The 25,779-nt window shown below is 38.8% G+C and overlaps 2 protein-coding genes across 2 annotated transcripts; both read left to right on the forward strand.

Moving 5' to 3' along the window:
- Positions 1-239: 239 nt before the first annotated feature.
- LOC140887980 (NAC domain-containing protein 1-like) lies at positions 240-2,053 on the forward strand. The gene is made up of 3 exons (XM_073295635.1): positions 240-604; positions 1,036-1,316; positions 1,418-2,053. Exons 1-3 carry the CDS (start codon positions 436-438, stop codon positions 1,820-1,822), a joined length of 855 nt encoding a protein of 284 aa, XP_073151736.1. The 5' UTR covers positions 240-435; the 3' UTR covers positions 1,823-2,053.
- An 18,519-nt stretch (positions 2,054-20,572) lies between these two features.
- LOC140874270 (uncharacterized) lies at positions 20,573-24,927 on the forward strand. Its single transcript, XM_073277545.1, has 4 exons — positions 20,573-21,064; positions 21,161-21,280; positions 21,365-21,994; positions 24,877-24,927. The coding sequence occupies exons 1-4, from the start codon at positions 20,573-20,575 to the stop codon at positions 24,925-24,927; spliced, it is 1,293 nt and encodes a 430-aa protein (XP_073133646.1).
- The last annotated feature ends 852 nt before the right edge of the window (positions 24,928-25,779 follow it).

Below are 25,779 nucleotides of genomic sequence, written 5' to 3' on the forward strand. Positions count from 1 at the left end.
AAATCTTTTGATTTCCAAGTTGATTAATTTGACCCAATCCCACCAAAGAAAACATGGCATGCATAGGTATCTCCGGTCATCCATTACGTAAACATACATATATAATACTAGCTAGGATATATATGATCGTAAAAACCATGATGTAATCATAATAATAATGCTTACATAATAAGACAAAAAACCCTCCAATATAAAAAAGCCAGCCCTCTCCTTGTAAACATTTCAAACACTCCCCTTCTCCTCCTCATCTTAGCATTCTTCTTCTTCTTCTTAATTCTTATCTCCAATATCCCACCCCACCACTTCCCTCCAACCAACCAAAGAACCCAAAAAATTATATTTTGAAACTCTATACTTTGTCATTTTTTGTGGGTTTTTTTTTTTTTTTTTCTATTACCAACTCATTTCACACAAAAGAAAGAAAGAAATTAGAAAATGGTAGGAAGAAATTGCAACGAGCTTCCTCCTGGATTTAGATTTCATCCCACTGATGAAGAATTAATTATGTGTTATCTCCGAAACCAAGCTACATCCAGGCCATGCCCTGTTTCCAATATCATTCCCGAAGTTGATATCTACAAATTTGATCCTTGGGAATTACCTGGTTAGTGTGTATTAATTAATTTGTAATATATATTCAAAACTCGATCGTACTTTAGTCTAAAACTTCAATCTTAAGGTATTTAAAGATATTTGTTAACATTAGTTATTGTAATATTTTTTTTTTTTGAGCCAGAGTTATTGTGAATATTATATTTGCCTTATAGTGTAAGCATTTAATGATTTTGGCCATACATATCATGTGGATTTTTTTATTGGTTAAAATAAATATTTTCCTATTTTGGGAATTGCGTCACTTATATTAACCAGATAATGGGCCGTTGAGACCAAGCAAATCTTGTGAGTTCATTTGAGGGGACGTTCCAAAATTATAATAAATAAAATTTAGAAATTCAAATATGTGCATGTATATAAAATGGTTAATTATGTTGATAGTAACATATATATTTAATTTTCACCTTCCATAATATGTAGAGAAAGCCGAAGTTGGAGAGAACGAATGGTACTTCTTCACCCCGCGAGACAGGAAGTATCCAAACGGAGTGCGCCCGAATCGAGCCGCGGTTTCCGGGTACTGGAAAGCCACAGGCACAGATAAAGCCATCTACAGTGGATCAAATTACGTTGGGATCAAGAAAGCCCTTGTGTTCTACAAGGGCAAGCCACCCAAAGGTATCAAGACTGATTGGATCATGCACGAGTATCGATTAAGCGACTCGAGATCGCTACCCCACAAGCAAAATGGATCTATGAGGGTAACCTAACAACTTCTTTCTGAGTTGTTTTAAACTTTAAATATATATACTAGCGGATCTTGACACGCAATTTGATCTTTTGTTTTTTTTAAATGTTTCAGCTGGATGATTGGGTGCTATGTAGGATCTACAAGAAGAAGAACTTGGGAAAAAACGATGATCAAAGAGTTGAGAACACATTGATCACTCAAATTCAAAGTAGCAATAATGAGCTTCAAATACCTCAAAAATTGTTTCCAAGAAACTTTTCGCTAACCGATCACTTGTGGGATTTCGATTACATAAATTCAATCTCCGAACTTATGCATGAAAACTCGTACAATTTGTCCTTCAATGTTCAAGAAACAACTAGCAACAACAACGTCGTCGCCGGGAATGTCGCGCATGAGGTCGACGTGAAGCCTCAAATGACGACACAAGTGCAACATCCATACACAAGTAGTGCAATGACTTATCAAGGGAATCAGCAGCCAATTTTTTTGAACCCGGTGTACGAATTCCAGTGAAAAAGAGATGGGAATTTGATTAGGATAAGCCCGCAACTGTGAAATTTGAAGGGGGGGAGAAATAAAAGGGTTGAATTTGAATGTAATATTTAATTTGTCAAGGCAGAAATGTTTTACTAGATAGATAGCTTGGTTGTAGAAATTAGTTTCATGTTTAAAAAATATATATATATATTAAGGATTGCTTGTAAATTGATTAAGGTTAATATTGTCTTGTTTTGAAATGATAAAGACGAAGTCCTTTTAATTAATTTGTGCCCAATACAAAGCATGTAGTGATGTTATATTATACTAATTAATTCGATTGACATTATAATTGTGATCAAAGTTAAACATCTTATAAAAACGAGAAATAAAATACTTTATAAAAAAAATTAATTATCATAAAGTAAAATTTGATTTTTGTAATCAATAAGTATTTGAAGAACTAATTTATCAAACTGAGACGTGAAGTAGTGAATTGGTCAGAGTGGGAGCTGTGTTTTTGGTTCATTAGTAGTTGGGGATGAGAAGAATAATATAGAATTTTTTTAAATATTTAGAGTTAAAAAAGAAAAATCAATGTAAAACATGAAGGATAATTGTGAAAAAATATTTTGGTATGTTCTTTGACCAAAGTAGTTTCCATAATACCCACAAATATTATAAAATAGAATAGATGTAATCATGACCACGGTCCCACAACACTGATAATTCACACTAAAGTTGCACTTGTAATTATAATTAGCCAGTACCCAAAATAAGTTGTACACAAAAATCGTATAAAAAATAATTTCACGAATCAATTTTGTGAAACAAATATTCGATACGACCTAATTCATAGAAAATTGTTATTTTTATGTTAAAAATAATACTTTTTACTATAGATATGGATCAAGTACTCGACCCGTCTCACATCGTTAGACCACTTACAATAGATCTACTCAATATTATAATGATATATTCGTTTTTACAATATATCTACTCAATATTGTAATGATATATATATATTCGTTTAGTTAGGTTGATGAGAACGTATAGATACATAATATCGATATCTTACTATATTATATTATAATAATAATATTTTTTTGACGGTATAATAATAATATTATTAAAGAATATCACAACTTAGTAATTAAATTAGAATTAATTTGATGAAAGACAAAGACGAAATATTTAAAATATTTTTAAAAACAAAAAGAAAAAAGAAAAAAAAATTTCTATCTTTATTTTAAATTTCATGTGTTCATAATTTTATCCTTTTTTTGTGCCTCCATTTTAATTTTAATTTTAAAAAATAAAAAATAAAAATATAAAACAACAAAAATAATAATAAATATTTATGTTTTTAACTTTTAAAAACACACGCATTGCTGGATGCGACTAGTCACTAGTATTAATATATTTAAGAAGGATTTAGACTTGTATTGAATTAATATATATGGTTTGTTTAATAAAATTTGAGATACCATGATAAATTACAATGTTGTCAATGATGAGATTGATATAGATAAATATTTAATAATTTGATTAATATTGGATAAATAAATAATCAAATACATGAATATTAACCAAATATTTGATTGGATTAGATTAGATTCGATTAGATTATTGAACATATCGATCCAATCAAACACAATAAAATATAATAATATTTTTTTATTAAAGCTAAGTATTAATCTTATTAAGTGAAATCCAACTTGCGCCGCCATATTTATTTATTTATTTTTTATTATTTTATTTTATTTTATTTTTTAAAAAAAAGCCATTTCTTACATAATAATTAGACATATAATTGGCGGTTAATTATAATTCAGTCCCCAAATTTAAACAAAAATTAGTGATCAGTCCATGTCAGAAAAAAACTTTGTTTAAACTCCCTGACCCACATGTTTTGTTTCGGATAAAATTCGGTACAAAACATGAAAAACATGGTACAAGTACATGATATTTGAGTATCGACTGTTTCAAATCTAGTACTAATATATGATTTTCGAGAACTAAAAAAATAGTGATATTAATAAAACATTTATCTTATTTGGACGGAAATCGGTACAAAACATTAAAAATATGATACACATATATGATATTTGAGTACCCAATATGTTAGATCTGGTACAAATATATGATTTTTGAGTACTCAAACATATGTTTCAAGTTTACATTAATAAAGATGTTTAGATTTTATATTCAAAATCTTATTTTTTTGTACTCGATCTTGAACAATTAGTGCTCAAATATCATATAATTGTACCATATTTTCAATGTTTTGTACTCAATTTTATCCCAAAAAAATAATGTGGGCCCAAGGAGTGCAAACAACTTTTTTCTGACAAGGGACTGATTTTTAATTTTATTTTTGGTTTAGAGACTGAATACCAATTCACCCTATAATTGGGGGATGGGCTGCAATTGTCTTGGATTAGCATCGATACGAATTCCTAAAAAAGGATATTCTGCTTGAGCAAGTCAACAAAAGTATATTATTTATGTGAAGAGAGAACAATAATTGGCAATCATGCATTCATACCCATCAAGTCTATAAATTTTTTATATACAAATTATTATTTTAACATGATAACAAATAAAATTAATTTATAAATATGTGTGCATTGCATGTCAAGTGTTATTAAATCTATTGTAAGACGATATCACATGAGCATTTAATATCTATAACAACATATATAAATAATAAAAAATAATATATATTTTTATAAATCGTATCGGATAAGATATCTGTAAACCGTAAAATTTTCGAGATCGAAGGATAAAAGGATGGGAATTGGTCCCCAAAACGTGGCGGTTTAGTGAATAGCTTATTAACTACGACAGAATACACGATTGGTTGGTCAAAGTATTTAAATTTAAAGTTGACCAAGTCAAAATCATAAGTCACGACTTTTATTTTCACGGCGGATCCAGCTAATGTAGACAACGTGTTAATAATACTGTAATAATCATATGTATGAAGATAATTATGATATTAAAATCATCTTAATTTTGTAACATTTCTCTGCTAATTATATATGTTTGGATCATGTGATATATAATTTAGAGATTAAAAATCTCAGATATCATGTGGCACTATTCTATTGGACCTAAAATTTATCACATCCAATAAAATAGTGTCACATCATTGGTGGGCATGGTGGTTGGCATGATAGGTGGGCACTTGAAAGAAATTATATATATATATATATATATACATATATATATATATATATGATACCCGAAGGAGGAAATCACCTCAGCTCCTCGATGACCCTAAGATGAAAGCTCGTCCCTAATCAACTAGGACCAGCTCAGGAGCTCGGGAGCCTCGGGAGCTCGGCCAAGCTCCCCCACTATAATTACCAGCTCGGGTCGGGAGCTCGACCTCGGGAGCTCGGCCAAGCTCCTTCACTATAATTACCAGCTCGGGTCGGGAGCTCAGCTCGGGAATTTGGGAGCTCAGCTCGGCCCTGATGTCAGTAGGGAGTTAGCTTGGTAGATTGGTTCGGCAACCTTGGCGAGCTAGCTAGGATGTTAGGATCAGTGTTTAAAGTGACTCCAAGGAGAGCAGCAATATAAAGTCCTAGTGATTACAGTTCAACTCGGATAAGATGTACAGATCAATAGTTCCTTTATCGAATGAGATTCAGACGAGATCTCCGCCTATATATTCGGGATCGTGATCCCGGGATTCTCGGGTTCTTGATTAGGAAGGTAAGCGCAATGTCCGGAGCCCTCTCCTATAAATATCAGGTTTATTTTCATTGTTGATCTTAATTCTTCACTCGTGTGCACACACTACTCTCTATATTTCGCTATCCTAGCATCTGACTTGAGCGTCGGAGGGGATATGCCGGAACACCTTCCGGCCCCCCCTTTACACTCTTGTTCGTGATTTCAGGCCAGGAGAATCTCATCATTCATTGGAGGAGTTTCGTTAGCTCATCCAAGAAGATCACATTATTGAGGTATATCAATTGGCGCCGTCTGTGGGAAGTTCGAGTTAAGGCGTAGATATGGCAGGAAGAGGAAGGGGAAGAGGGAATTGTTTGAAATCGGTGTTCAGATCAATTAGAATTGATACCCGGTGCAGCGGAAGTTTAAAAAATTTATTTTATTAATATGGAACGATTCCATATCTGGGTATCAAAACTTTCACGATTAAATTTGTGTAAGTAAAATAAATAATCACAATTAAATATTTTACCTTAAAATCTCGAAGCGAGATTATGGACACCAACATAATTTAATCTGCTCTTGTTTTATATCCCCGGAACTGATGAACGAACGTTTCTTCAATCAGGTCCACGAATAGAAAACAAAAACCCTCTGATTGACTGCACTAGAAATCAATCAAAAGTTTGCGTAGAGAATAAACAGATATGATCTGTTAATCCGGATTGTAATTTTTCACAAAAATCACAAGATCGAATTTTCTCCAAAAGGGACAAGGATTTTCGAAAAACCCTTAGAAAATAATATGTGTGTGTTCGAAAATTTGATGAATGAATTCTCTCCAATTTTCGAACCCACTACATGTATTTATAGATAATTTCTAGTTATAATTGTATCAAGACTCTAACTCCTTAAAGCCCACAATCCATAACTTAAGCCCAACAAGCCAAGCCCGTTGTTATAGAAATTAATATAAAATTCACCGTGACTCCGATTGATAAACTGATTTCACCAATGTGCACAGAAACCATTTCTGCATCTTTTAGAGTCAAGATAATTTTTCTGAATCCGAATTCAGTGATTTCCAAAAATGCCCATCCCTATGTCATTTTAGGAAATCCCACTCCCTTTAGTTAAGAAGTCCAACTTCTCTTTCATTAAATTTAACTCTTTAAATTTAACTATCTCTACGGGGTTTTAGTAATCCATTACTTGTGTAACCCTCAATGGTTCAGGAATACAGCTAGCCGTGGGCTCACAACTCCTTGTGACTCGGAACAACAATTTCCGACTTACCCATCGAATCATGGTAAGAGCGCCTAGCAACATCGCCCCATGATTCCCTAGGTATTACTGATAGTGCCTGCAAGAACCAGTAGATTTTGGTTAGCGTACAGTACGGTCCCTTCAACCATATATCCCGATCGAATCAACAACCATTGGTATATCGAGAGTCGTTCGAGATTCGATAACTATGCATAACATCTTGGAGATCAAATAGTGACATCGCATGTGTTACTAGGAAAACCCATTAACCTAAAACACATCATGTACTCTGGCCAAAGATTCGTCACACTAATATCTCCTCAGATCGCATAGGATATCCACACTCGCAAGTATGTGGTGAATCCTTGACAACAAAGCATCGACTCCTATATGTGTCGTAACTGTACCCAATCCCGACACCTGATGACCCCAATAGAGTTGGTAAATGAGTCAAAGTACAGTACTAGCATATAGAGTCTCAATGATGTTTCAAGTAATAAGGACTAATGGTGTACAACCAAAACCGCGGACTTTATCCACTCGATAAGTGATAACCACTTGGAAAGTCCGAATAGGGTAGTTCGATCATTCATCATATGAATATCTATTTGCATGCTTTGAACATCTCTATGTTCCATACCAATGAAACGTGGTACTCGGCATCGCAAATGCTAGTCTCAATCTCGAGCGATCCTTATCTTTATTTGCGGACGGCTCAATTGACTAGGAACAGTTTAGAATATACAGTGACTATAAGATGTGTTTCATGATAGCCATCCCCATGTGCTACCACATCGTATATACACTATAGTATATTCAAGGTCTTTATCAAAACAACAATATTATATCATAATATAATAATATGAAGAAAGATAAAGTCAATACCATTATAAAAGTGTAAATTATATTAAACAAAAGATTGTTTTACATAGAGTCATAAAAGCCCTTAGCCACAAGTTGGCTAACCGGGCACCTACTCTTTCAATCTCCCACTTGCCCTAAAGCCAACTAGTCATACTACGTAATCCCATTGCTTCGCGATGTTTGTCAAACAATGGTCCTGGCAAGGGCTTAGTAAGCGGATCAGCGATATTGTCTGTAGAGGCCACTCTCTCGACACTGATGTCTCCTCTTTCCACAATCTCCCGGATGATGTGGTATTTCCTCAGTACGTGTTTGGACTTCTGATGAGACCTTGGTTCCTTTGCCTGAGCAACGACACCCGTGTTGTCACAGTACACCGGGACTGGACCAACAGCTTCAGGAATTACACCCAACTCTTGGATGAATTTCCTTATCCAAACCGCCTCTTTAGCAGCAGCTGATGCTGCAATGTATTCTGCCTCAGTGGTGGAATCCGCTGTGGTGTCCTGCTTGGAACTCTTCCAAGAGACAGCACCGCCATTGAGCACGAATACAAATCCAGAGGTTGATTTCGAGTCATCCACGTCACATTGGAAGCTAGAGTCGGTATAGGCTTCCAACTTCAATTCTCTTCCTCCATAAACCATGAACACATTCTTAGTCCTTCGCAAGTACTTAAGAATATCCTTCACGGCTTTCCAATGCATTTGACCGGGATTGGCTTGATATCTGCTCGTGACGCTCAGAGCATAGGCCACATCCGGTCTGGTAGATATCATCCCATACATGATACTACCAATGGCTGACGCATATGGTATGTGTGTCATCTTCTCTATCTCTTCGTCAGTCTTGGGACACATAGACTTGGATAAAGAAACTCCATGACACATAGGTAGATGTCCTCTCTTGGACCCATCCATTAAAAACCTTTTCAATATGGTTTCGATGTAGGTTGATTGAGTAAATCCTATCATTCTCTTAGATCTATCTCTATAGATCTGTATTCCTAGAATATAGGATGCCTCACCTAAATCCTTCATCGAGAATCTACCTGATAACCATATCTTTGTTGACTGCAACATCCCTACATCATTCCCCATGAGTAGGATGTCATCAACATAAAGTACTAAGAATGTTATCGCATTCTTAACTACTTTCTTGTACACGCATGGTTCCTCCGGGTTCTTGATGAAACCAAAATCCTTTATTGTTTCATCAAATTTCTGGTTCCAACTTCTTGATGCTTGTTTGAGACCATAGATTGATCTCTGAAGCTTGCATACCTTATGCTCGCTTCCCATGGATGTGTATCCCTCAGGCTGCGTCATATAAATCTCTTACTTAATGTTTCCATTAAGAAATGCAGTCTTTACATCCATTTGCCATATCTCATAGTCATACCATGCTGCTATGGCAATAAGGATTCTTATGGACTTGAACATTGCGACTGGTGAAAAGGTTTCATCATAGTCAACTCCTTGTCTTTGAGTATAACCTTTTGCCACCAATCGTGCCTTGTAGGTCAATACCTTTCCATCAGGCCCAAGCTTTCTCTTGTAGATCCATTTGCACCCAATTGGAACAATTCCATCGGGAGGATCTACTAAAGACCAAACTTGGTTAGAATGCATCGAGTCTATTTTCGATTGCATAGCTTCAAGCCATAAATTCGAATCCGCATCAGAAATTGCTTCCTTGAAGTTTCTTGGATCACATCCAATGACGGGTTCACTTTGATCCCCTTCAAGAAGAAGACCATATATAATAGGAGGCCTAGAAGTCCTCTCGGATCTCCTAGTAATAGGCGTGTCTTGTGATGATTCTTGAGGTGTAGGATCGCTATTTTGTATCTCGGGTTCTTCTCGAATTTCTTCGAGTTCCATCATCTTGCCTTTCTTATCCAATAAGAACTCCTTCTCCAAGAAGGTGGCATTCCTTGAAACAAACACTTTTGTTTCAGCAGGATGATAGAAATAATATCCGATTGAATTCTTCGGATACCCTACAAAATAACATAAAGTGGATCGACTATCCAATTTATCTCCCACTGTCTGCTTCACGTAAGCAGGACATCCCCAAATCCTCAAGTACGAATACTTAGGAGCTTTGCCATTCCATAACTCATATGGTGTTTTATTTACTTCTTTAGTGTGGACGTTGTTTAACAACAATACCACCGTTTCAAGCGCGTAGCCCCAAAACGAAGGTGGGAGCTCAGTGAAGCTCATCATGGATCAAACCATGTCCAACAAAGTTCGATTGCGACGCTCCGAAACACCATTAAGCTGAGGTGTCATAGGAGGAGTCCACTGAGAGAGAATCCCATTCTCTTTTAGATAGTCCAAAAACTCGGTACTTAAGTATTCTCCACCTCGATCCGATCGAAGTGCCTTAATACTTTTACCTAGTTTGTTTTCTACTTCAGCCTTGAATTCTTTGAACTTTTCAAATGCTTCAGACTTATATTTCATTAAATATAAATACCCATACCTAGAATGATCATCAGTAAAGGTAATGAAGTAGGTGTTGCCACATTTAGTACCAATCCTAAATGGACCGCAAACATCTGTATGGATCAAATCCAACAGATTTTGACTATGCTCAGGTTTCCCTTTGAAAGGAGATTTAGTCATTTTTCCCTTCAGGCAGGACTCACAAGTAGGTAGAGAGTTAATATCAGACATATCAAACATGCCCTCTCCCACTAGCTTGTTCATCCTCCTTGAGGAAATATGACCTAGCCTAGCATGCCAAAGGTTTGCCTGGTTTTGACTATCGTCCTTCCTTTTAATTGTTGTTATCGGTTTATCAATATTATTAATTGGAACGTCTTTTAATTTTAAGCTATATAGATCATTTTCAAGTTGTCTATTTCCAATCAAACATTCATTCTTGTAAATATTGCAAATCACATTCACAAAATTGCAAGAAAAACCATCTCTATCAAGCATAGAAATAGATATAATGCTTTTGACCAAATCCGGAACATATAAAACATCTCTTAAAAATAACTTAAAATTATTCTGCAAAACTAAATAAATGTCTCCTATAGCTTTGGCTTCGACTCTAGAACCATTCCCGAGCCTTAGCTGGGTCTCACCCATCCTTAGCTTACGACTTCTTGTCATCACCTGCAAATCATTGCAAATGTGAGATCCACATCCGGTATCCAATACCCAAGAAGAAGTATTAAGCGAAACATTTATTTCAATGTAAAACATACCCTTTGCAGTTCGCAACTGTTCGAGGTATTCCTTGCAGTTACGTTTCCAATGACCGGGTTTCTTGCAGTAATGGCAAACGTTTTCATCTTTTATCTCAATTGAAGCCTTGGCCTTTCCCTTCTTATTTGGTACAATCTTCTTGGGCGGGGCAGAACGTTTCTTACCATTTCCACTTGGTCATTTCTTAGAGTTAGAAGATGAGCCAACCAAGAGTACCGGTTTATCCTTCTTTAGTGTGGCTTCATAAGTCACAAGCATATTGACCATCTCTTCAAGGGTGGCCTCTGAAAGAGTGGGTGCCCGGTGAGCCAACTTGTGGCTAAGGGCTTTGATGACTCTTTGTATAAACAATCTTTTGTTTAATATTATTTACACTTTTATTAATGGCAATGACTTTATCTTTCTTCATATTGTTATATTGTGATATACTATTGTTGTTTTGATAAAGACCTTGAATATACTATAGTGTATGTAAGATGTGGTAGAACATGGGGATGTCTATCATGAAATACATCTTATAGTCACTGTATATTCTAAACTGTTCCTAGTCGATTGAGCCGTCCGATAATAAGGATAAGGATCGCTCGAGTTTGAGACTAGCATTTGCGATGCGGAGTACCACGTTTCATTGGTAGGGAACATGGAGATGTTCGAAGCATGCAAATGGATATTCATAGGATGAATAATCGAACTACCCTATCCAGACTTTCCAAGTGGTTATCACTTATCGAGTGGATAAAGTCCGCGGTTTTGGTTGTACACCATTAGTCCTTACTACTTGAAACATCATGGAGACTCTATATGCTAGTACTGTGCTTTGACTCGTTTACCGACTCTATGGGGGTCATCAGGTGCCGGGATTGGGTACAGTTACAACACATATAGGAGTCGATGCATTGTTGTCAAGGATTCACCACATACTTGCGAGTGTGGATATCCTATGCGATCTGAGGAGATATTAGTGTGACGAATCTCTGGCCAGAGTACTTGATGTGATTTAAGAAATGGTTTCTTAGTAGCACATGCGATGTCACTAATTTGATCTTCAAGATGTATTGCATAGTTATCGAATCTTGAGCGACTCTCGATATACCAATGGTTGTTGATTCGATCGGGATATATGGATGAAGGGACCGTACTGTACGCTAACCAAAATCTATTGGTTCTTGTAGGCACTATCAGTGATACCTAGGGAATCATGGGGCGATGTTTCTAGGCGCTCTTACCATGATTCGATGGGCAAGTCGGAAATTGTTGTTCCGAGTCACAAGGAGTTGTGAGCCCACGGCTAGCTGTATCCCTGAACCATTGAGGGTCACACAGTGTAATGGATTTTTAATCCCCGTTGAGATAGTTAAATTTAAAGAGTTAAATTTAATGAACAAAGAAGTTGGACTTCTTAATTAAGAGTAGAGGAGTAAGATTTCCTAAAATGACATAGGGATGGACATTTTTGGAAATCACTGAATTCGGATTCAGAAAAATTTATCTTGACTTTAAAAGGTGCAGAAATGGTTTCTGTGCACATTGGTGAAATCGGTTTATCAATCGGAGTCACGATGAATTTTATATTAATTTCTTAACATGCGGGCTTTGCTTGTCGGGCTTGAACTTATGACTAATGGGCCCTAAGCTGTTAGTGGCCTACATTATAAATAAGTTATTGCAGTACAGAAATTACATACAACAGGTCACAATTTTCGAAAACCTAAGTATTTTCTATCAATAGTGGCCGCCGCCCCCCCCCCCCCCCTCCCTCTCTACTCGGTAAAATCCAGCCTGTGATTTTGAATTACAGTCTGGTTTAACGGATCAAATTCGTTAATCTCTTCGTAGAAACTTCTGATAGATTTTCTAGTGCAATCTATCAGAGGGATTAATTATCCGTTCGTGGGCCTGATTGAAGAACAGTACGTCCATCAGTTCCAGAGATATACAACAAGAGCAGAGAAATTTGTTGGTGTCCAAAATCTCGATTCGAGATTAAAGGTAAAAATTTTATAATCGTTATTTAATTTTTACACACACAATTTAATCGTAAGGTTGATACCCATTATGGAATCGTTCCATATAAAAATTTTAAACTTCCGCTGCACCGGGTATCAATCCTAATTGATCTGATCGCCGCGTTCTTCAACAGCCTCTATCTTGTTCATATTGAAGTTCATCACAAAGCCGTCAAACGACGAAGGAAGTGAAAGAAGCAACAAGTCCACATTGAGTTCATGCTCTAATGTCAGTTCGAGTTTTACCAACTTTTCAATGAGCCCAATCATGTGTACCCCATGCTCACGGACCGAAGTCCCATCTTGCATGCGGCATGTCATGAGCTCTTTGACAGTCGCAAATTTCTCGGCCCTTGACTGAGCTCCAAAAAGTTCCTTGAGTGCGCTGTGAATGTCAGCAGCATTCATCGGATCCTCAAATCGCCTATGGAGTTCATCAGACATTGATGCTAGCATATAACTCTTTGCCTTGACATCATGGTCCCACCAATCGTCAAGCTTTTTCAACTCTTCCGGACTAGTGTTAGCCGGGGTTTCCTTCGGAGGACGCTTCTCTAACACGTAGAAAGCCTTCTCCGAATTTAAAATGATTGTTAACTTACGGAACCATTCCGTATAGTTAGCGCCAGTCAACTTGTTTTGATCGAGAATTGAGAGTAGTGGATTACGCGAATTCATAGTAATGAAATACTGAAAAGGAAACAGACAATAATCAGTGATTTGTTTAATTAATTTACTAAGACATAAAATATGGCGAATTTCATTTTATGAATTACACTCCCACTATTTTGACGATTTCACTACCCTCTAGTGAAAACGAGAAACATTTTTTTTAGTGGGAACATGGAGTCCAATTGACAAACTATGGTCCCAAATAATATCAGTCAACCATAATTTTCAAAAGGTAGAGCCCAATTGCTTCCAAAGCAACCTCCATGTTTTTACCTCATGTCCAATAAGGTCCCAATAATATGACGCCGTTTATTGTGACATGTCAAGATGACCCATCAATATTAAGTTGTGATGGACGGTCGCCATGTGGATCCCCAATAATATGAGCCAATCCCATGGGAGTTCCACCCAACTTACAACATGTGTCGATCCAATGTACAGCTTTCCGACGAACGGGCCCCCCAATAATATGAGCCGGACCGTATCCGCGGGTAGCATCACATACATTGATCGTTGATGGAAGGTAGGAATATTTAAACAATATTTAAATTCCCTTTTGTTTATCTTGATATCAATTTTAAATCATATTTAAAATGAGGGATTTTATTTTTGAAAATTTGTCTCATCATGCAAATATATGTATGCTTGCGGGTTCATACAATTTTGTCTAAACATGCATACATCAATAATATCATATATTATTAAAGGATGATCGATCCCATTAACTATTCGACCCGTGGTTGCCAATCACGAGTCTAAGTCCAATCCTAGGTGATATGCAAGTATGCAATGCAATCCTATTACATTGTGCTTCCAATTTACATTTCTTCGGTCTTCATTGTCTGCTGGGCCCACCATTTCTTCAAATATTTGTCTCCCACTAAGTCTAATAAATTTACAATAAATTTCGATGACAAATATGAGATACATTTTTAGGGGTGGGAACGGGCCATAAACCAGACCCACTTTTATTACATATGACAATCATATTGGGCTATAAACCAAGCCCATTAATAAACACCAACAACAATAAGACAAATGTAAATCACCTAACATACACCTAAAATATTGGTCATGGCAATCGATCATCCTTTATCCATTAATTAATTCAATAATTAAATAATTGGATAAACATGCAATGACATCATAATTTAAAAGATAAAATCATATTTTATCTTATCCATCCATAAGATCATATCTTATCATCAATTGTACCAAAATAATTAATTTTATAAAATTTAATTTAACGGATAAAATTTATAAATTTTCCAAAAATTCAAATTTATCCAAAAATCAATTTTAAAAATTTCGAATTCGAACAATTCGATCCGATGCCTCGTGATCTAATCAAAAATAATTTTTGATCGAATCAAACACAAGAATTTCAAAAATTCAAAATTTTTTAAAAAATTAAAATTTTAATTTTCCGGGCTGCCCGGGACAATCCCGGGCAGCCCGTGCCCCGACCGGGGCTCGGGCTGGGCAGACGATCGCTGCCCATTGGGCAGCGACGATCGCTGCCCTTGGGCAGCGATCCAATCGCTGCCCGTGTTTTGCCCGTCAAAAATTTAATCTTAAAAAATTTGTTTTGTTTCAAAAACCGAGGCTTAAAAATTTTGTACAATCGATTAATTTAATCGTTTGATCTGAGCAACCTGGCTTTGATACCACTATTGGAAATCGGTGTTCAGATCAATTAGAATTGATACCCGGTGCAGCGGAAGTTTAAAAAATTTATTTTATTAATATGGAACGATTCCATATCTGGGTATCAAAACTTTCACGATTAAATTTGTGTAAGTAAAATAAATAATCACAATTAAATATTTTACCTTAAAATCTCGAAGCGAGATTATGGACACCAACAAAATTTAATCTGCTCTTGTTGTATATCCCCGGAACTGATGAACGAACGTTTCTTCAATCAGGTCCACGAATAGAAAACAAAAACCCTCTGATTGACTGCACTAGAAATCAATCAGAAGTTTGCGTAGAGAATAAACAGATATGATCTGTTAATTCGGATTGTAATTTTTCACAAAAATCACAAGATCGAATTTTCTCCGAAAGGGACAAGGATTTTCGAAAAACCCTTAGAAAATAATATGTGTGTGTTCGAAAATTTGATGAATGAATTCTCTCCAATTTTCGAACCCACTACATGTATTTATAGATAATTTCTAGTTATAATTGTATCAGGACTCTAACTCCTTAAAGCCCACAATCCATAACTTAAGCCCAACAAGCCAAGCCCGTTGTTATAGAAATTAATATAAAATTCATCGTGACTCCGATTGATAAACTGATTTCACCAATGTGCACAGAAACCATTTCTGCATCTTTTAGAGTCAAGATAATTTTTCTGAATCCGAATTCAGTGATTTCCAAAAATTCCCATCCCTATGTCATTTTAGGAAATCTCACTCCCTTTAGTTAAGAAGTCCAACTTCTCTTTCATTAAATTTAACTCTTTAAATTTAACTATCTCTACGGGGTTTTAGTAATCCATTACTTGTGTAACCCTCAATGGTTCAGGAATACAGCTAGCCGTGGGCTCACAACTCCTTGTGACTCGGAACAACAATTTCCGACTTACCCATCGAATCATGGTAAGAGCGCCTAGCAACATCGCCCCATGATTCCCTAGGTATTACTGATAGTGCCTGCAAGAACCAGTAGATTTTGGTTAGCGTACAGTACGGTCCCTTCAACCATATATCCCGATCGAATCAACAACCATTGGTATATCGAGAGTCGTTCGAGATTCGATAACTATGCATAACATCTTGGAGATCAAATAGTGACATCGCATGTGTTACTAGGAAAACCCATTAACCTAAAACACATCATGTACTCTGGCCAGAGATTCGTCACACTAATATCTCCTCAGATCGCATAGGATATCCACACTCGCAAGTATGTGGTGAATCCTTGACAACAAAGCATCGACTCCTATATGTGTCGTAACTGTACCCAATCCCGATATCTGATGACCCCAATAGAGTCGGTAAACGAGTCAAAGTACAGTACTAGCATATAGAGTCTCAATGATGTTTCAAGTAATAAGGACTAATGGTGTACAACCAAAACCGCGGACTTTATCCACTCGATAAGTGATAACCACTTGGAAAGTCCGAATAGGATAGTTCGATCATTCATCATATGAATATCCATTTGCATGCTTTGAACATCTCTATGTTCCATACCAATGAAACGTGGTACTCGGCATCGTAAATGCTAGTCTCAATCTCGAGCGATCCTTATCCTTATTTGCGAGCGGCTCAATTGACTAGGAACAATTTAGAATATACAGTGACTATAAGATGTGTTTCATGATAGCCATCCCCATGTGCTACCACATCGTACATACACTATAGTATATTCAAGGTCTTTATCAAAACAACAATATTATATCATAATATAACAATATGAAGAAAGATAAAGTCAATACCATTATAAAAGTGTAAATTATATTAAACAAAAGATTGTTTTACATAGAGTCATAAAAGCCCTTAGCCACAAGTTGGCTAACCGGGCACCTACTCTTTCAGGAATGTGGTGGACATGACTGTAGATCAGCTCAGCCAATTCATCACTCAAACGGTGCAAGCGGCCATGGGTCAGAATCCACCACCTCCACCCGTAGGTCAGCCAAACCCAATGGATGCGGTGTGGGAAGAGATCAGGAGACTGGGTCGTCAAGTCGGAGGTCGGCCTTGTCCTATACAGAGGGAAAGCCCTTTTGCTCGGGCTATTCTAGATGAAGAACTCCCTGCAAATTTTAAGCAGCCTACTTTAGGGGAGTATGATGGGAGCTCAGATCCGGAGGAGCATTTGGGAAGATTTGAAAATGCAGCTCTGTTACATAGATATTCGGATGCAATTAAATGTCGGGTTTTTCTCACTACTCTGGTAAGATCAGCTCAACAGTGGTTCAACCTCCTACAACCTGGTAGTATTCGGAGTTTTAATGACTTCAGTTCAACTTTTCTACACCAATATGCGAGTAGCAAGAAATATTTGAAGACTTCTCTCAGTTTGTTTAATCTAAAGCAAGCTGAGGTGGAACCCTTGCGTGAGTATGTTCAGCGCTTTAACACAGCAGCTCTGGAAGTACCTGCTGCCACTGCTGACACCTTGGTGAATTCTTTCACGCAAGGGTTGAGGGGAGGGGAGTTTTTTAAATCATTGGTTAAGAAGCCTCCTTTGACTTATGATGAGCTCCTTAGCCGAGCTGAGAAGTATGTGAATTTGGAGGATGCACAGAGACAAAGAAGGCAGAAAGGAACGTCTGGGAGTAAGTCTGGAAGTAAATCAGGAGTAAAGGCGGAAGGTAGAGTGGAAATTGGGAGAAAGAGGGCAGCGGAAGAATCAAGCAAAGGAAAAGGGCCTTATCCTTATGTACCTCTTTCAGTGAGCTAGGAAAAAGAGATGCAGGTATGTGAGGAAAGACAAGCGCTTGCGAGACCCCGGAATGCTGAAAGAGGCCCGCGGCTGCCAGAGGCTAGGGGAGGAGGTGCAAATAATTATTTCTGAAGATGCTCGAATCTGGGCTGAGCTGACTCGGAAGCAAACCCTCCTCGTCAAGGCCGAGCTCCTCAATGGAGGAACCAGGGAAATGAGGCAAGGGGAAACCAACCTGATCCTCAAAGAAGAGCTCCACAAAATGGTCAGGAAGATAGAGTTGAGAAAATTTCAAATCACCCTCATAGGGGCATGATCAATTTGATTTCAGGAGGCACTACGGATGGAGATTCAAGAAGGGCTCGCAAAGCCCATGGGCGCAGGTTGGAAAATTTTGAGGTAAGTGCTTAGCTCGGCTGTCCCGCTGATCCAAACATCAGTTTTGGAAGGGAAGGTTTAAAGGATGTGGTGATACCTCATAATGATCCTTTATTAGTCACATTGACCATAGCTAATTATGATGTGGCTCGCATCTTTGTGGATACTGGGAGCTCAGTGAACATTATCTTCAAAGAAACCCTTGACCAGATGAAATTGGAAGGATTTGAGTTGGACCCAATCACCACGGCATTGTATGGATTCACGGGCCATGCTTTGCAACCCCTGGGAAAAATTGTGCTCCCATTGTCTCTTGGAAGTGGAGAGCAGAGAGTAACCAAGATGGCTTGCTTCACAGTGACGGATGCACCATCCTCTTTCAATGGAATCTTGGGACGCCCTTCCCTAAGCGATTTTTGAGCTGTGGCTTCCACTTACCACCAGAAGTTGAAGGTTGATGCAAAGAGAAGTAGGAGGGAGGTAGGAATGGTTTCAATAGGCCGGGCACCAAGAGTGTTTGGTCAAAAAGTGTTTTTGGTGTCTGAAGAAGGTCATGAGAAGGTTGAGTTAAGTCCTGGAGCTCATATTGTGAAGTTAGCTGCAGATCTCAGCTCCTCAGTGAAGCAAAGCTTGGTCGATTGCTTGAAGAAGAACAAATATGTTTTTGCTTGGTCTGTTTCAGAGCTCCAAGGGGTTAGGGCAGACATTATGGTTCATCGACTCAACATTATTGCAGGAGCAAGGCCGATAAAGGAGAAGAAGAGACACTTTGGACCTGAAAAGGATAAAGTTATTAAGAAAGAGGTGGATGAGCTCCTTAGGGCAAGTCACATTAGGGAAGTGCAGTTCCCTACTTGGTTGTCGATTGTGGTCCTTTTCCCTAAGAGTTCAGGCAAGTGGAGGATGTGTGTTGATTTTCGAGACTTAAATAAGGCGTGCCCAAAAGATTGTTATCCACTTCCTCGAATTGATCAGTTGGTTGACTCTACGGCAGGTCATCAATATTTGTGTTTCATGGATGCATATCAAGGGTACCACCAAATTCCTTTGGTAGATTAAGATCAAGATGAAGTAAGTTTCACCACCTCTCATGAAAATTTCTGTTACAGAGTGATGTCTTTTGGTTTAAAGAATGCAGGGGCTACTTATCAGAGACTCATAGACAGAGTGTTTGCTTCCTAGGTAGGAGAAATGTGGAAGTCTATGTGGATGATATCCTGGTAAAGTCTCAAGATGATGAGGGTTTGATTACTGACTTGAGGGAAACCTTTGCCACGCTCAGGTCTTACGGAATAAAGCTCAATCCTGAGAAATGTGTGTTTGGAGTAAGAGGAGGCAAGTTTTTGAGATACATGGTTACTGAAAGGGGAATTGAGGCTAACCCAGAGAAAGTGCAAGCTATCCGATCCATGTATCATCCTAGAAATCTGCAGGAAGTTCAAAGGTTGGCAGGGAGGATAGCGGCTCTATCTTGGTTCATATCCAGATCAGCTCATAGAAGTTTACCTTTCTTCAGGGTTCTTCGGAGAGCTAAGAAGTTTGAGTGGGATGCTGAATGTGGGAAGGCGTTTGAGGAGCTAAAAAATTATTTAGCCGAACTTCCTGTGTTGGCTAAGGCAGTTCCGGGTGAACCATTGTACATCTACCTATCGGCTTTGGAAGGGGCTGTCAGCTCAGTCCTCATCAGACAGGAGGGTACAGTTCAGTACCCCATCTACTTCTTCTCACACGCTCTTAAGGGTGCTGAGCTCCGGTATTCAGAGGTCAAAAATTTGGCCCTTGCTCTTGTTATGACGGCCAGAAAGGTCAGACCTTATTTCCTATCACATCCTATTGTAGTGTTAACTAATAGTCCTATTGGAAGGATATTAACTCATGCTGACATTTTGGGACAATTGGTGAAGTGGACTACTGAACTCAGCAAATATGATATTCAATATGAACCAAGAGCAGCGATTAAAGCTCAAGCATTGGCTGATTTCTTAGCTGAAACAAAACACATGGAAGAACAGGGCTTATGGAAGGTGCATGTTGATGGTTCTTCTAACAGTGAAGGATGTGGAGTGGGGGTGCTGCTGATATCCCCTCATGGAGATGAGATCAGGTTAGCAGTTAGGTTGGATTTTCGAGCTTCTAATAATGAGGCAGAATATGAGGTCGTGTTAATTGGCCTCCGAGCAGCTAAGCAAGTTGGAGCAGCTAGGGTGCACCTCTAATCTGATTCACAATTAGTAGCTCAGCAGGTGAATGGAACGTACGAAGTTAAAAATGAAAAGTTGAAGGAATACATGAGAATGATAGAGGAAGTTCGGGGTCTCTTTGATGAGGTAATGTTTGAACAAATTCCGAGGGAAAGCAATGAAAAGGATGATTCTCTTGCCAAGATGGCTAGCTCACTTCATAACTGGAAAAACAGAGAGGTAGTCGTGCAAGTGGAATTAACACCCTCTGCTGAGCTCACACCATTAGCTCATGAGGGGAGTGACTGGAGAAAAGAGCTCTTGGAATACATGGAGAAGGGTGAATTACCAAAGGATCCAAAGAAGGCATACCGGTTGAATCAGAAGAGTTTCCGCTTTGTGAGGATGGAGGGAGTTCTTTATAAGAGGTCATTTTTTGGACCTCTTCTCAAATGTTTGAGCCCTAAGGAAGCTCATTATGTCCTGAAAGAGATACATGAGGGGTGTTGCGGTAATCACTTGGGTTCTTATTCTCTAGCCCGTAAAGTGCTCTTAGCAGGATATTTTTGGCCTACTATTCTAAAAGAGGCTCTATCCTTGGTGACTTCCTGTGATAGTTGTCAGTGACATAGCAGACTTCAGCACCAGCCAGCGGCATTAATGAAGGGGATAGTGGCAGCATGTCACTTTGATCAGTGGGGAATTGAAATTGTTGGTCCTTTCCCTCCAGCTCAGAAAAAATTCTTATTGGTTGCCATTGATTATTTCTCCAAGTGGGTAGAGACGGAGGCCTTGGCGCGAATTACTGAAGGAGAAGTTCTGAAGTTTCTTTGGAAAAATATCGTGTGCAGGTTTGGAGTACCTTGAAAGCTCATTTCTGACAATGGAAGACAATTTCAGGGAGCTCGGGTACAAGCCTGGTGTAAAGAGATGAAAATTCAACAGCACTTCACATCTGTCCATTATCCTCAAAGCAATGGTCAAGTGGAGGTGACTAACCGGTCTTTGGTGCAAAGCTTGAAGACGCGCTTGGGAAAAGCCCAAGGAAATTGGGTGGAAGAGCTCCCTAGTGTGTTATGGTCATATCGTACTACACCGAGAATTGGGACTAGAGAGACTCCATTTACTCTGGTGTATGGAAATGAGGCAGTCCTACCAGTAGAGATTGGAGAAGAGTCAGCTCGGATCATTTTCTATGATGAGAAAAATAGAGAAAGGAGAATGGAAAACTTAGAATTTCTGGAGGAAAAGAGAGAAGTTGCTGCCATCAGAATGGAGGCATACAAGAGCAGGATAGCTCGATCCTATAATCGTCGGGTGCACAAGAAGGGATTTCAGGTAGGAGATTTGGTACTCAGAAGAGTTCAAGATGCGGCTGTAGGGAAGCTTGACCCTAAATGGGAAGGACCATACAAGGTGGTGATGAGGCTCATTTCGGATGCTTACTACTTAGAAGATTCAAAGGAGAAGATGCTAAAGAGACCTTGGAGTGCTTACAATTTACGCAAATATTATTCTAAAGAGAATTTGGTTCAGCTCATCACCTTAGTCACGCCTCTTAGGCCCCTGACTTTGGTTCAGCTCATCACCTTAGTCATGCCTCTTAGGCCCCTGACTTTGGTTCAGCTCATCACCTTAGTCACGCCTTTTAGGCCCCTGACTTTGGTTCATCTCATCACCTTAGTCACGCCTTTTAAGCCCCTGACTTTGGTTCAACTCATCACCTTAGTCACGCCTTTTAGGCCCCTGACTTTGGTTCAGCTCATCACCTTAGTCACGCCTTTTAGGCCCCTGACTTTGGTTCAGCTCATCACCTTAGTCACGCCTTTTAACTGAAACACATCTAGTACTTGGAACATCAGACAGTACAGGTCGGGAGCTCATTCAAGCTTTCGGGTAACATAAGCCAGGTCAGGTCGGGAGCTCATTCAAGCTTTCGGGCAACATAAGCCAGGTCGGGTCGGAAGTTCATTCAAGCTCTCGGTAACATCAGTCAGGTCAGGTCGGGAGCTCATGCAAGCTCTCGGGCAACATCAGTCAGGTCAGGTCGGGAGCTCATTCAAGCTTTCGTGCAACATAAGCCAGGTCAGGTCAGGAGCTCATTCAAGCTTTCGGGCAACATAAGCCAGGTCAGGTCAGGAGTTCATTCAAGCTCTCGGGTAACATAAGTCAAGTCAGGTCGGGAGCTCGGCCAAGACTCCCTGGCATATTTGCCAGCTCGGCTCGGGAGCTCAGTTCGGCTCGGGAGCTCAGCTCAGCTTGGGAGTTCAGCTCGGTGCAGGAGCTCAGCTCACCTTCGGGAGTTAGCTTATTTTTGAAATTTTCATTTTACCTCCCTTCAGGGAGCTCAGCTCAGCTCACCCTCGAGTGTTAGCTTATTTTTGAAATGTTCATTTTACCTCCCTTCAGGGAGCTCAGCTCAGCTCAGCTCACCCTCGGGTATTAGCTTATTTTTTAAATGTTCATTTTGAAAGAGTAGGTGCCCTGTTAGCCAACTTGTGGCTAAGGACTTTTATGACTCTATGTATAAACAATCTTTATTTAATATAATTTACATTTTTATATTGGCATTTACTTTATATTTTATCATATTATTATGTTGTGACGTACTATACGATGTTTAGAGAAAGACCTTGAATATACTAGAGTGCATGTAAGATGTGATAGTATACTTGGATGACTATCATGAAACACATCTTATAAGCACTGTATATTCTAAAAAGTTCCTAGTCAATTGAGCCGTCCGCAAATAAGGATAAGGATCGCTCGAGATTGAGACTACCATTTGCGATGATGAGTACCACGTTTCATTGGTATGGAACATAGAGATATTCGAAGCATGCAAATGGATATTCATATGATGGATGATCGAACTACCCTATTCGAACTTTCCAAGTGGTTATCATTAATTGAGTGGATAAGTCCGCGGTTTTGGTTGTACACCATTAGTCCTTACTACTTGAAACATCATGGAGACTCTATATGCTAGTACTGTATTTTGACTCGTTTACCGACTCTATGAGGGTCATCAGGTGTCGAGATTGGGTACAGTTACGACACATATAGGAGTCAATGCTTTGTTGTCAAGGATTCACCACACGCTTGCGAGTGTGGATATCCTATGCGATCTGAGGAGATATTAGTGTGAAAAATCTCTGGCCAGAGTACATGATGTGCTTTAGGTTACTTGGTTTTCTAGTAGCACATGCGATGTCACTATTAGATCTTCAAGATGTATTGCATAGTTATCGAATCTCGAACGACTCTCGATGTACCAATGGCTGTTGATTTGATCGGGATATATGGATGAAGGGACCATACTGTATTCTAACCAAAACCTACTGGTTCTTGCAGGCACTATCAGTGATACCTAGGGAATCATGGGGCGATGTTGCTAGGCACTCTGACCATGATTCGATGGGTAAGTCGGAAATTGTTGTTCCGAGTCACAAGGAGTTGTGGGCCCACGGCTAGCTGTATCCCTGAACCATTGAGGGTTACACAAGTAATATATTTCTAATCCCCGTTGAGATAATTAAATTTAATAAGTTAAATTTAGCAAATGAGAAGTAGGACTTCTTATTAAAGAGTAGAGGGAGTGAGATTTTCTAAAATGACATAGGGATGCCATTTTTGGAAATCACTGAATTCGGATTCAGAAAATTTATCTTGACTTTAAAATATGCAGAAAAGGTTTCTGTACACATTGGTGAAATTGGTTTATCAATTTGAGTCACGATGAATTTTATATTAATTTCTGAACATGCGGGCTTTGCTTGTCAGGCTTGAACTTATGACTAATGGGCCCTAAGCTGTTAGCAGCCCATGTTATAAATAAGTTATTGCAGTACAGAAATTACACACAACAGCTCATAATTTCGAAAACCTAGAGTGCACTCTCCTAGGGTTGGCCGAAATTTTGTCTCCCAAAATTCAAAAATATCAGTCTGCAATTTTCGAAATTGCAGTCTGATTTTACATATCAAATCTGTTAATTCTCTTTGTAGAAAATTTCTGATAGAATTTCTAGTGCATTCTGTCAGAGGGATTAAGAATTCTGTTCGTGGACCTAATTCAGGAGTTGATCGAGCGAGTCATCAGTTCCTGAGATTTACAACAAGAGCAGATTTAATCTGTTGGAGTCCATAATCAAGCCATAGCTTGAAGAGGTAAAATTAAAATTGTTATTATTATTTTACTTGTTTAATTTGAATCGTAAGGATTTGATGCCCATGATCTGGAATCGTTCCAGATCAAAAAATAAAAATTTTTAAACTTCCGCTGCTCTGGGTATCAGATCTGACTGATCTGAAAACGTGTTCCAACACATTTTACCTCCCTTTAGGGAGCTCAACTCAACTCACCTTCGGCTGTTAGCTTATTTTTGAAATGTTAATTTTGCCTCCCTTCAGGGAGCTCAGCTCAGTTTACCTTCGGGTGTTAGCTTATCTTTGAAATGTTAATTTTGCCTCCCTTCAAGGAGCTCAGCTCAGTTTACCTTCGTGTATTAGATTATTTTGAAAAGTTAATTTTGCTCTCCTTAGGGAGATCAGCTAGGGCCCCCTTCGGGTGTTGGTTTATTTTTAAGTGTTTATGGTGTCTCGTATCATGGAGTTTAGCTAAGCTCGTCTCCAAGGACAATTATTTGGGAATACTTTGAGAATCCCTTTGGTGAGGTCAGCTCAGAAATAATAGTAATAATAAAACAAGGGCACTCATAATAGCAGAAGGAAATCAAAAGTGTTTACATCCACTAGTACAAAAAATTAATGTTCATTTTCACCCTCACCCTCGCCCCTCTCAGCCTCGCCCTCATCCTCCTTTGCTGCCTCTCCGGAAGTGACAGCCAGGGCAAACCCATCCAAGTCGAGGAAGTCTAAGGAGGTCCCTTAAGAAGGATAGTCAGCCGCCCTGAATTGGTCGGTGCAGCCCTGGAATCCTTTGGCCAGATAGCTGTAGGCTTGGACAGCCACTTCGTCCATATACTCATCTGACTTCAGGAAGATTTCCTTAAAACCCTCAATTCCTTTGGTCAGCTCAGTCCGGGACGTTTCCAATTCTTGAACGGCTTGGGCGAGCTGATCCTGTGATCCTTTGAGTTCCCCTTTGAGGACTTCCTTCTGCACTTCAGAGACTCGGAGGTCACTCTGATACTTCAGCCTCTCGGCCTGGAAACCCATCCTCATCTCCTCCAGCTGAGCTTGGAGATTGGCCACCTTCTTGTCATAAGAGAGGTTAGTGTCCTCCAGTTTTTGGGTCAGATCAGAAACATGAGCCTCGTAACTTTTGGTGTCCTTGATAAGTTGCTTCCGAGC

Source organism: Henckelia pumila, chromosome 1 (assembly GCF_033568475.1).
Source record: "Henckelia pumila isolate YLH828 chromosome 1, ASM3356847v2, whole genome shotgun sequence".
In the NCBI taxonomy this organism is placed as follows: domain Eukaryota; kingdom Viridiplantae; phylum Streptophyta; class Magnoliopsida; order Lamiales; family Gesneriaceae; genus Henckelia; species Henckelia pumila.

Excerpts from the sequence above, each read along its gene's own strand:
- LOC140887980 (XM_073295635.1), top strand. The coding sequence starts at position 436 with ATGGTAGGAAGAAATTGCAACGAGCTTCCTCCTGGATTTAGATTTCAT. Across the intron at positions 605-1,035 it reads TGATCCTTGGGAATTACCTG|AGAAAGCCGAAGTTGGAGAG; the intron begins GTTAGTGTGTAT and ends CATAATATGTAG. Across the intron at positions 1,317-1,417 it reads AGCAAAATGGATCTATGAGG|CTGGATGATTGGGTGCTATG; the intron begins GTAACCTAACAA and ends TAAATGTTTCAG.
- LOC140874270 (XM_073277545.1), top strand. The coding sequence starts at position 20,573 with ATGAGAATGATAGAGGAAGTTCGGGGTCTCTTTGATGAGGTAATGTTT. Across the intron at positions 21,065-21,160 it reads TAAAAGAGGCTCTATCCTTG|TGGGGAATTGAAATTGTTGG; the intron begins GTGACTTCCTGT and ends CACTTTGATCAG. Across the intron at positions 21,995-24,876 it reads ATTATTCTAAAGAGAATTTG|GGAGCTCAGCTCAGTTTACC; the intron begins GTTCAGCTCATC and ends GCCTCCCTTCAG.